This window comes from Oryzias melastigma, linkage group LG20 (assembly GCF_002922805.2).
Source record: "Oryzias melastigma strain HK-1 linkage group LG20, ASM292280v2, whole genome shotgun sequence".
NCBI lineage: Eukaryota > Metazoa > Chordata > Actinopteri > Beloniformes > Adrianichthyidae > Oryzias > Oryzias melastigma.
Genome location: NC_050531.1, coordinates 2,966,036 through 2,978,672, shown reverse-complemented (window position 1 = coordinate 2,978,672; position 12,637 = coordinate 2,966,036). Strand labels below are relative to the sequence as shown.

The 12,637-nt window shown below is 38.0% G+C and overlaps 1 protein-coding gene across 1 annotated transcript in view; it reads right to left on the bottom strand.

The window, feature by feature from the left end:
* The window catches only part of myo3a (myosin IIIA), a gene marked incomplete in the record, with an annotated part of 78,414 nt that overhangs the window by 38,116 nt on the left and 27,661 nt on the right, over window positions 1-12,637 (bottom strand). The window contains 7 exon segments of the mRNA XM_024279747.2: window positions 784-867; window positions 1,156-1,260; window positions 1,429-1,545; window positions 4,250-4,346; window positions 7,039-7,080; window positions 7,204-7,359; window positions 7,434-7,499. Of these exon segments, the coding sequence (XP_024135515.1) occupies window positions 784-867; window positions 1,156-1,260; window positions 1,429-1,545; window positions 4,250-4,346; window positions 7,039-7,080; window positions 7,204-7,359; window positions 7,434-7,499 (667 nt within the window).

The following is a 12,637-nucleotide window of genomic DNA, read 5'->3' as shown; positions in this document are numbered from 1 at the left end:
AATGTTCTGTAGTGAGCATCAATGCACACTAGATTTTTGCCAAAACTTGTAGTGCGTTGGAATTTCAGCTTCGGAGAGCACTAGAAAATAAATCGAAAACAAAACATGTAGGGAAGAAATTCTGACATAGTGTCTTCAAATTTGGACGCCAGTCCCACGCGATGACATCATCAATAGTCTCTGGTCATCAACGTTAGCACGGCGCTGCTAGCTCTCGCAAATACACAACAACATTGGTTTTGTAACTTTAAACAGTCATGGTAAAACACAAAGTCGTGACTTTTATTTGAATGTAAACTTCTGTGATTCAGAGCACGTGAAGAAGAGCGCTTCTTCTCCATGGAACATCCTCGCCGCGGAGGGCTCTGCGTCCCGCTACCACAAGGGTTAGCCCTTAAATAACCTATTTCGGACACTCCTACCTCTTTAGGGTTGGGGAAGAATTTGGATTTGACTTTAGTGCACTAAATAGTGAAGCAATTCAGACACAATCCAGGCACTAGATAGGCCCGCTCTATGTAGTTTGTAGTAGTTATGGAGAGAATTCGGACATATTTTGACAAACTTCATTCTGTTGGTGATGCTTGACTAAATGATTTTTCCCCCTAAAGGATCAGGATGAACTTGTTCTGTCTGTGCTGGAGCTCAGAAGACCTTCAAACACAGCAGTGTGTCCACAGAGAGGACTTCCAGCGTGGACCCGTCAGCCTGGTGTGAAGGCGCCCTTTATCTACAGCTGCGCAGACAATCTGAAATGACAGGACGATGCCTTCACTGACCCACCTTTCCCAGAACCGTCAGCTGCTGCACCAGCAGATGAGCGCTCTCGGTCTTCCCGGCTCCACTCTCTCCACTGATCACAACGCACTGCATACAGGAAGTCACACACTCATTTCAAATAAAACTTTGCAACGTGAAAAAGAATATTACAATGAGTTACTGATTTAGGAACAAGAAGGGGAAATAAATTATATTTGCGGTTTTTGCCTGTTTCGACATTTTGGACCAAGTCTCTTCCAACTGAGAGCACACACGCCAGTATCATGAACACTGTGTTCTAAACGTGAACGTAGCATCTGAGAAATTATGACATTTCGGCACAGAAAGTCATTTATTTGTGAAAAGTTCCAGTCTTCTGTCCGTGTGCTGCAGTACCTGATCCGTGTTGTACGACACCATCGACTGGTAGGCGATGTCAGCCACAGCGAAGATGTGTGGCGGGTTCGCTGTGCGCTTCGCTCCTATGTACATCTTAGTGTGCTGCAAGGAGAAGAGTCAACTAAACAGGAATGCTTCATGTGCAAAGAGAAAAATCAAATGAGGGAAGAATGTAGAGAGTCTGTTAGAGGTCAAGAGGAAGTTTATGACCAAAGCTGAAAATCACAGGCTGAGCAACCCGATCTAGTCTTGGTTGAAGGTTCCACTGACCTGAGGCGTGTACATCTCCATCGTACGGAACGGGTTGACGGCGATGAGGATGTCTCCGACGTAGGTGTAAATCTGATCTCTGCTGTATCGACTCTGGAGCTGCTCTGTCACAATGTTCTGAAAAAAAGCATCCAAAACCACAATTTAAGGTGCGAACGGCGTTGTATGGCCCGCAGGCGCTACACACTGCCCTCGACGTGCCACCTTTGACCTCACTATGAACCCCCTCCCCCCCATCTTCCTGTAAGTATGTCACAAATTGATGCAAAAAACACTTTTTTCAAAATGGCGGCTTTTCTGTTGGTTTTATCTCCATAGCAACTATTTTATGTTTTGTTCACCTGAGGTCACCGAACACATCGACGTGAGTTTCATAAGAATCGCCAAAAATAAACTTTTAAATTTCCTTAGCAACGGAGCTTATTTGCAAACCACGCCCACATTCCTTAAATGTTTGTATCCTATGTTATATTATTTGCTTCAGCTTCACCCTGGGATCAATGTATTCAATTTTCACAATTTTACGTAGAAAAATGTGCAAGTAACAGGAGAACGCCACTTTTTTTAGCTCGCCACCTGCACGCCATTCAGAACCTAAATCTCCTAATAGGAAAATGTTTTTTCCCCAATCGCTTTTTAATGATACCCAAAAAGTTAGGAAACGGTCGATAAAAAATCCCTATGTCAAGTTTTCGATAGTAGCTGGTAACTAAAAGTGTTTTTTCTTTTTAATTCAAGATGGCGGCCTCTTTCCGAAGTTAAGGTTGACTAAACTCCAGAAGTCACTGTAGACTTAAGTTGGAAGCATGTGTGCAAAATTTTGGGAAAATTTTGCAAACAAAAGGTCCATTTTCCCATACGTAAAAATCGCCAAAACGCGGAATGGCTACCCAGCCATAGGTCGTGTGGCCATCCCATAATAATTTCAAAACTTCCTTTGGATACACATGCATATTTATTTCTTTAGTGGATTTAACGGTTTTTTACAGCTGAGTCATAATTTTTCGCAACTGTTACGACATTTCAATATAAAGTGTGCAAGCTAGCTAAGATCGCAACAGTTGCGAACTCGCCACGTGCACGCCATTCAAAGTCTACGACTTCTAATTCCAACATTTTTTGCACAGTACATCCACAGTGATGCTCGAGAAGTTACATAACAATTGATAAAAAAAATTCCTTGGACAGGTTTTTGTTTCTATCTGGGGCTAGCAGTGTTTTTTTTATTTAAGATGGCGGCTTTTTCACAAGGTCAAAGGTCAATGAAACTTCTGTGGTGGCTGTAGACTTAAGTTGGCGGCATGTTTGTGAAGTTTCCTGGAAATCGTACAAATAAAACGATAATTTTTTTTTAATATTAAGGAAAAACGAGAAAATTGTCAAATCACACACTTCGCCTCAAAATGGCCGCCAAGCCATGTAGCCATCCCATAATAATTTCAAAATATTACTTGGATATCCCCGACACACGTATATTGATTCCGTTAGTGGATTTCAACGTTTTTTTTAGCTGAATCAGCATTTTCTTCGCAACTGTTACGACATTCCAGTACAAAATATGCAAGCTAGCTAAGATCGCAACAGTTGCGAACTCGCCACGTCCACGCCATTTAGAGTCTACGACTTCTAATTCCAACATTTTTTGCACAGTACATCCACAATGATGCTTGAAAAGTTACATTACAATTGAATTTCTAGATTTCTGTTTTCTGTCTTTTTAGTATTTATTTATTTATTTATTCTTTCATGGTGTGGCAACATGTCTATGTGTGTTTGTGTTTGTGTGTGGAGGGGCGGGGGTGGGGCTTGTGACCATTGTCTTTTGTTTTTAAAATTTGACTATGTTTTATGTAAAGAACTTTGAGTGAAATTAATTTTTTTTAAGTGCTTTACAAATAAAGTTTGATTTGATTTGATAAAAAAATCCTTGGACAAGTTTTCGTTTAACGTTTATCTATCTGGGGCTAGCAGTTTTTTTTTATTTAAGATGGCGACTTTTTCACAAGGTCAAAGGTCAATGAAACTTCTGTGGTGGCTGTAGACTTAAGTTGGCGGCATGTTTGGAAAGTTTTGTGGAAATCGCACAAATAAAACAAAATTTTTTTTTAATATTAAGGAAAAACGAGAAAATCGCCAAATCACACACTTTGTCTAAAAATGGCCGCCAAGCCGTGTAGCCATCCCATAATAATGTTAAAATATTACTTGGATATCCTCGACACATGAGGTTTTTTTTGTTTGATTTGTGTATTTTGAATTTTTGGGTTTTTTTTGTCTCCTTTAGAGATTTTCGGTCCTTTCATTTTTGTACGGTTTCGCTCGCTGTGATGTCATCATCTTTGCCCAAAAAGTCATTTTCGTCAGGTACTATGTGTGGGCAAACTTTGCTGACGTTTCACGCATATGTTGGGGGTAATTGTTCATTCCGAAGCGCAGAAATTTATACAACTGCGAAAACGATCTGTGACCGTCAGTGAGGTCCGTAAATAATCGAGAACGTTTTTAGAAAAACAAAAACAGATTTATCGTTCATTCTCAACAGCGATCAATCCTCTCGTCTGCTCCCTCTCCATCACGTCAGCCCCCAGCATGAAGGATGGATGGAAAGATCCGCAGGCGCCAAAGGTCGGCTGGATCCTTCAACATGTCAGAGCTGAGCTGCAGTTTGATCAACTACTTCAAAGATTTTTGATCGACGGTGATTCGTTTTCTTTCCCTCACAGACCAGAAGAAAGAAGAACGATCTCCTCAGGAGCAACTCCATAAAAATGCATCGTCTTTTCAAAGAAACACAAAAAGTCTCCCAAAAGTTTGTCTTTACCTCATCTAGAGCTTCGAGGGTGGCGAGGTCTTCCACCTCGTCTGCGGCGGACTGCATCTTCAGGTGGCCTCCTTTCTTAGTGTGGATGCGTTCATGCCTGGAATGGTCAACAGGTCAATCCGTCAGAATCCCCACAAACCCGTAGAACAGCGATCTCCTGCCCACATCGTGAATCGAAAATGACTCGTCGCCTCCCGAGTCTCAGAATGTTTCTGCACTCGTGCAGCAGAGACTCTGACTCCTCTGACCCTGGATTTTTTTATTTAAAGGCCTAAAAATAAAGATTATTCGAGTTGAAATCCTCCCAAAGTCGACATACAGCAGCTCAGCTGATGTTCAGTCCAGATTTTCACAGAAACTTTAAAAGCTTTTACTTTGAAAAATACATTTTTGGCTAAAATACTGAAAGGTGTTTTTTTGTTTGTTTTTTTTAACAAAGTAAAAATGTAGTTCAAAAGTCACAATGTTAAAATGTTTCTTTTTGTTTTCTGTAATTTTCTGCATGATTTAATTTGTTTTTTATTCTTTCATTTTTAGAATAAGGCTTTTATTCTGTTTATTCTGTTTCTTTTAGCTTTTGTTTATATTTTATGACCGACTTTCTGCTTCTGTAAAATTACTTGAATGAAGCTCAAAGAGGCGACTGATTTGTGATACTGGGCTATATAAATAAAATTTAATTGAAAAAGTAGAATATTCAGTCAAAATTATGTGTTTTTGTTTTTCTCATTTTAATCAAATGATTTAAAGTCCGACTCGAATCATCTTTTGATCTTTTAATTATAATTTTAACATTTTTAACCAAAAAAAAAGACATTTTTAAGGATATAGCTTCTGCAGAGAAGCAGGAGTTCACTAGAAACTCACCACTGAGCGAGTAAGCCTGCACTCATTTCCCATCATCCCTTTGTTTACATTTTTCCAGCTAGCTTACAGCCCCTCCCACCCACAGCCTCTCATTACTATAAAATGGCGACCATCATCATTTCTATCCATCCGTTCAGTTCTGATCCAGATTCCAGCTCAGACCAGGAAAACAAAGACGTTCACGGATCTACTGTCTCCAGGTGGATACATCAGAATATTGCATATTTTCCACAAATCTTTTCAAATGCAATTTTTTCATCAATGATTTGAAAAAAACTATTCATTGTGTGTATTACTCCCCGAGGTACGGAGGCCCTAGAGGGCAATTGAGGAAAAAAATATGTAAAAAAATATGTATTTATTTACAAAAATTGAAATATTAATAATACAAAAATAATTCAGATTAGTTATGGGGTCTGCATCAATTAATAACTAGAACATTTTATTAAATGCAATTTTTAGAAAGAAAAAACAGTTACTATCTGGTGTACATCTGTTACTAACCAGATTCTTTTTTTTTTTTTAATACTTTAATTTTTAGAAAAACAGGTTCTGGTTAGTAACCAGAACCTGTTTTTATTACTTCATTTTTTTTTTTACGAAGCCCCTAAGTATTTTTAGGAAAAAAACATTTTCTGCTTCAATTTTTTTTTTGTTCCTTTAGGGCATGTGTCAAAGTCAAGGCCCGGGGGCCGGATCCGGCCCTCCAGATCATTTTATTTTATTATCATTAAAGGCTCAATGTTATTTTTTACTCATGTTTAACTTGTATAATTTTGACAAAATATATTTTATAGAGAGTAAAATATTGAAAATTATTTAAAGTTTAAGTTGATTTATTCTGGAATAATATTCCTGCCTTTTTATTATTCATATTTATGTTAAAAAGTTAAGTTTTAAAGTTTAAAAAACATAATTCTGCAGCTTTTTGGACTATTTTGGCATTTACAAAGATTTTTTTAAGCTAATTTGAAGTTTAGCTAATATTTCAGCTATATGCTAGCTGCAGTATTTTGGATAATTTAGGTTTTTTAGGCTATTTTGGAGTTTAGCTACATGCTAGTTGTTTTGGCAAATTATTTTTTTTCTTTAAGATTTTTTAGATGTTTTGGAGTTTAGCTAATCTTTCGCTTACATGCTAGCTGTTTTAGCTAATTTAGCCTTTTTTTCAGTTTTTAGGCTAATTTGAAGTTTAGCGATTTTTTAGCTACATGTTAGCTGTTTTGACTAAAATAGGTTAATTTTTGTTTTTAAGGCTAATTTAGCATTCAGCTAATATTTTAGCTAGCTATCAGCTTTAGCATTTCTAGCTATCAATCTCCGCATTTTCAGCTATTAGCATTAGCATCTTTAGCGACCAAATTCAGCTTATAGCATTCACACTAGCATTAATTCCATATATCTAGTTCATAATTATGTTAAAAATTATAGTTTTAAAGTTTTAAAAATGTAGTTATTTAGCCTTCAATAAATATTTATAAGCAGCAGACAAAAATAACTTTTTTTGTGTTTTTTTCTTCCCTTTTTTGGTTAGTTAAAGGGTAAAAACTGCTAAATTTGATTTAATTTACCAATAAAATTTGTTTTAAAAATATCCAGAGGATTTAGTTTTCTTTAGATCTTTAGATTTAGATCTTATGGTTATAATTTCTCATCTTAACTAGTTTAATACTTGACGTTCAAACACAAAATCTTCAACTTTCAACGGTTAACACGACCATTCCAGTAGATTCTGAAGGAGAAAAGCGGCTCAATGAGCCGCTTTTCTCCTTCAGAATCTACTGGAATGGTCGTGTTAATGGTGGCAACGTTTCAGTAAATCAAAAAACATAAAAACTAGAGCACAACAACATGCAAACAAGCTAGGAGTGCAACGCCATGAACTCCCACTGGACTACGAAGCGACCTACTGTGGCTGTTACCTGTCATTACTGTCTGTGCTTCTGTCTGTCTTTCCATGATGGCTTCAATGACACAAACAGGGTTCAAATGTAGACACTGTTCACTTCTGCTGCTGCTTTTACGAGGGTGGAGGTCGAGGGAAACCCCTCTAGCAGGACGTCTTCTTCACTTCCAGTAGGATTTACCTGGTCTTTTCGATCGCTCCCATTTGCTGGTTGAGGTCGGTGAGTTCAATGAGCTGCTTCTGCAGGATCTTCTCTCTGCCCACCGTCGCCTTGATGAAGACGTGCTGCAGGAGGTCCAGCACGTTTGGCCTCAGCTCAAAGTCCTTAATCAGACACCTGGGAGGTTGAAGACAGCACGTCTGAGTTCAGAGGCCGCTAAAATGTTTCTCCTTTAAGACATGGACGCTCACCTGGAGATGAAGTCGTTGAAGTCATGTGACCACAGCTCGGGCTGGTGGAGGGTGGGTGGAGGATTCCTGGTCACAATACGAAGAAAATTTAAAAAGACACAAATGAAACCAAAGTACATACGTTAGGGATATTTAAAGGACGTTTTGAAAGTATTGTGGTATGGACACACCCCCTATGGTTTGGCGGCAAAATAATTTTTTTCGCGTTTTTCCACAATATAGTAAAACTAAACTTTTATTCTAGCAATTCTCACGAAATTTCACACACATGCTGCCAGCTTGAGTCTACAACGTCCACAGAAGTTTCATTGACCTTTGACCTCTACAAGAGGCAGCCATCTTGAATTTTGCTTTCACTTTTTGCACTAGCTACAAAGGAAAACTAGGAATTAGAAGTTTCAGATCTTGAATGGCGAGTCATGGCGAGTCAAAACCATCAAAGAAAATTTAGCTTTTAAAAGAAAAAGATAGAATTCACCAACGAAACCAATATTCTCGGGGATATCCAAAGGACGTTCTGAAATTGTTATGGTATGGACACACAACCTACACTTTGGCGGCCATTTTGTGCCAAACTTTGAGATTTGATGATTTTCACATTTTTCCACAAAATGGGAAAATTAAACTTTTGCTCGAGCGATTCTCACGAAATTTCACACACATGCCGCCAGCTTAAGTCTACGACAACCACAGAAGTTTCATTGACCTTTGACCTCTACACGAGGCAGCCATCTTGAATTTTGTTTTCACTTTTTGTATTCGCTACAAAGGAAAACTAGGAATTAGAAGTTGCAGATTTTGAATGGCGAGTCATGGCGAGTTAAAACCATCAAAGAAAATTTTGCTTTGAAAAGAAAAAGATCGAATCCACTAACTAAACCAATATACTCATGTTGGGGACATCCAACGGACATTCTGAAAGTATTATGGTATGGACACACCACATATGGTTTGGCGGCCATTTTGTGCCAGTTTGAGATTTTACAATTTTCACATTTTCCGACCGTACAGGAAAATGAAACTTTTGTTCGAGCGATTCTTACAAAATTTCACACACATGCCGCCAGCTTGAGTCTATGACAACCACAGAAGTTTCATTGACCATTGACCTCTAGAAGAGGCCGCCATCTTGAATTTAAAACAAAAACATCTTTAGTACTAGCTACTTTTTTCTAGAACATCATATGGAAGCTACAGTAAAAAAACTGTTGGAAGTAGAAGTTGTAGATTTACAAATTAGAATCCAGTAACGAAGCCAATAGCCTCGTGTCGGGGATATTCAAAGGAAGTTTTGAAATAATTATGGGATGTGCAGATGATCTACGGCTAGGCGGCCATTTTGAGGCAAAATCTGACATTTGGCCATTTTCTCATTTTTCCACGATATGGTAAAAATTACCTTTTGCTCAAGCGATTTTCACAAAATTTGGCACACATGCCGCCAGCTTACATTTACGACTCCGGCAATTTTGTCGACTTTTGACCTCAGAAAGAGGCTGCCATCTTGAATTTTTCAAAAAACACATTTCGTTCCAGCTACAATCAGAAAATCATCCAAGGGAGTTTCATCAATTGCTTCCTAACTTCTCGGGCATCATTGTCAGTAATTGGAAGACAATTAAAAGTAGTATATTTTGAATGGTGGACGCGTGGCGAGCTTGCAAAAGTGGCGTTCTCCTAATGCGTGCACATTTTTCAAAGGAATAGTATGAAAATGTTATGAGCAAAATGATATAACACTGGATATGAACATAATGTTGGTGTGGTTAGCAAATAACCTCCGTTGCTAAGGAAATCCAAAAGTTTACTTTTGACGATTCTTCTGAAACATACGTCGATCTATTTGGTATCCCCATGCGAACAAAACATAAAATGGTTGCTATGGAGAAAAACCAACAGAAAAGCAGCCATTTTGATAAAAGGATCACATTCAGCTCTCACTAGCCTGGGCCTATAGAATGCCTCTCACAGCTTTAATTTATTTGTTTGTCCTTTAAGATTTTATTAGAAACCTGCTAACCTTTTACAAAGCCTCTAACTTTTACAGGAAAGTAAAAGCAGATTCTCATTAAGGGTTAAAAGCGCCCCTCTCCACATGACTCTATCAATCCTCATTTTCCTTTGAGTACCTTTTGACAGGAGGCTGCACGGCAGGCATGCTAATGCATCGGGGCTTTTCGCACCTCGGCGACAGCAATGAACTGCTTTAATGAGGGGACATGCATCTCCTGTTTATCACACAACAGCCAACAGAGACAGCAAATACGGCGTGCATCTATTTACAGCCTGTTCAGCTGCTCAAGAGCTCCGCTTTCCAAAAGACTAACTGTGGACACGGCAGAGCAACAAGCTCAACGCACAACAATATAGATGTCTTAAGGCTTTAATCAAAGTATGAGGGCGGAAATTATTAAAAGAGAAGGTGTAGTCCAGCTTCAACATTTGAAGCTTTAGTTTTTACGATGCAATTTACAAAAACTTGTAATAATAGAAGATAAAGGTAAGAATACAACAGATCCTTAACTGCGTAACGTTTTATAAGTCAATAAATGCTTTAGTTTTAGTTTCTAGTCAAAACTAAAAGTTTAATCAAGTACAAAAATCAAAGGCAGTTAATAAAAAATAAATAAATACAATTATGCAGATATTTTTAGAGTTTTATTAGTCAATTCAAACAAAAAAGCTAAATCTAAAATCAGAATATGGAGCGAATAGTGTCTTTAGATGTTATGTTCACACAGTGTAGGACTGAGTAACATAATGTGTATGATTACGCAGCAATAATGATCATCAGTTTGAAGTGTAGAGCGGAACGCTGCTATTTACTGGAACAGAAACGGCTGTTGGTCGAGAAAAAGTCTGGTTTTAAGGTTAAGTTTGGATGATAGTTAAATGTCTAATCAGGTAAAAATATAACATTTTTAGTACAGGCTTAAGGAAAAAATATACTGTAAATATAACTGAAACAAATGTGACAGACGGTGAGGTGATTACATTTACAGTTAGTTTTCGGACACAAGAGCAATAAGTGAGTCTATGCCTTAAATTCTGAAGGTTATGTTTATTAATATTTCTACAGAAAAATTGACAAAACACGTCATCCTGAATGGATTTAGCTCACGACGTCCTGCTGGGTTCACTGTCACTTGTGAAAACAGGGAAACAACAAAAAAAGAACTTGGAAAACAGCTGCTAAATAGTGTGACGTTTAAAGGCCACGCCCCTTTTTGATCAATCAATTAAAAATGTAGTCTTTAACTTTAACACTGAATTCAACCCCAAGTAGAAAAATTGTTTTCACTTGGTATCAAACGTTCATCCCGTTCAGGACATTATTGCTTGTGTTTCATAAACTTTATAGTTTTTGAAATATTGAGTAAAATCTGCCACATAGGAAACGAATGAGAAAGTCTTTATAATCAAAATTTTAAGTAGATTATCAACAAACCTTTAAATATATTTATGGGCTATGTTTTCACCTTCTATAGTAATTTAAAAAAAATTGGGAGTTTACCAAATATTTTTGAAGCATGCTAACGTGTGCTAATTTAGATTTTAGCTTGTGTTTTAGCAACATGCTAACGTTTTTGGCTAATTTATTATTTACTGGGGTTTATATGCTAATTTAGAGTTTAGCTTCTGTTTTAGCAACATGCTACCGTTTTTAACTAATTTAGTTTACTGAGGAATTTTAGGCTATTTTTGAATTTAGCTAGAAATTAAGCAACAAGCTAGCTTTGTTTTTTTGGCTAGTTTGGCCTCTACGATGATTTTTATGCTAATTTGGAGTTTAGCTTCTATTTTAGCAACATGCTAACATTTTTGCTAGCTAGGATTTTTATGCTACATTGGAGTTTAGCTTCTATTTTAGCAATATGCTAATTTTTTTTAACTAATTTAGTTTATTGAGGAATTTTAGGCTATTTTGGAATTTAGCTAGTAATTTAGCATTGAGCTAGCTTTTTGGCTAATTTGGCACACTAAGGTAAAAGGTAAAAACATTAAAAAAAAAAAAAAAAACACATTTTGAGCAACGCTAGGTTCTTTTTATATTTTTGCTTTTGTTTGTGCCAAAAAATTTACATAATTCATATTTTTTATTAATAAAAGAATGCAAATCCAGATTTCTTAAAGGCTAAAGTGAATCTTTGCGGCTCCGTTTAGGCTTTGGTCAGTAGAAAACGAACACAAATGGCTCTTAAAGGTTGCCGACCTCTGTCCTGAGAACACATCAGACATGTCTGAGTCCAGACTTTAACCCACAACCTCAAGTTTCATCACAAACATCATCACTGGAACCGATAGTTTGACTCCCACACTTCATTTATTTAGAAATAGGAGGAAGCTGTAATTAACTCGAGATATCTGGTTACTTCTAAATAAATAAATCTTTAACTGTTAAAATCTGTTTTTTTTTTTAAATAAAATCCTTTTTCAGGCTCCAATTCCTCTGTTTCTGAAAGCGTCTCTCCGCCCTGTGACCCGCGCATATGAACTTTAATGATCTGCTTCTGCTGTCTGAAGCCCGGCGAGGAGCTGGACTTAACGCCTCCAGTGACTTCCCACCAAATGAGGCCACAGCGGGGAGAGCGGCGCCGAGTGTGAACTCGGAGCCCGGAGCTCCGGCTGCGGCGGTCACACAGATTCACAGGAAGCTGGGTGACGGCTCCAGTGGAGCGCGAGGCCTGAGGCTAACGCACTGCTGTGTGTGTGTGTTTGTGTGCGTTTGTGTGTCCTCAGGGCGGGGTGGACGAAGTGTTGTGATGCCGGGATGACAGTGACGGTGAGTGTTTATGTAGTTCTATCAAAGGAACCAGGACAATCAGCTTCAGCTCACAGGAAGTGCTGGACGAGCGCTCGGCCTCCCCCACAGGGGGAGGGGTTTTGGGGGTGGGGGGTGGTACATGGATGAGCAGGATAAAAGCCCCACCCTCCTCTAACTACGATTGGATGGAGAGAAACATGATTGGTTGGTCAGAACTCATCACTCTTGGGGGGAAATATGGTGAAAAATGTTTTGTAGGTTATGTTCTGAACTTTTCGGCCTTGAACTTGAAACTTGTATTTTAAAAATGTGTACAAAACGTTTGCTTCAGGTTCATAAAAGTACAAAACTGAAGTCTCATTTGTAGCTCCAAACATCAGCTGTTGATGCAAGAATAAAACGTGTTGGTTTTATTCGAAAATTAATTTGGAAAAGGGTT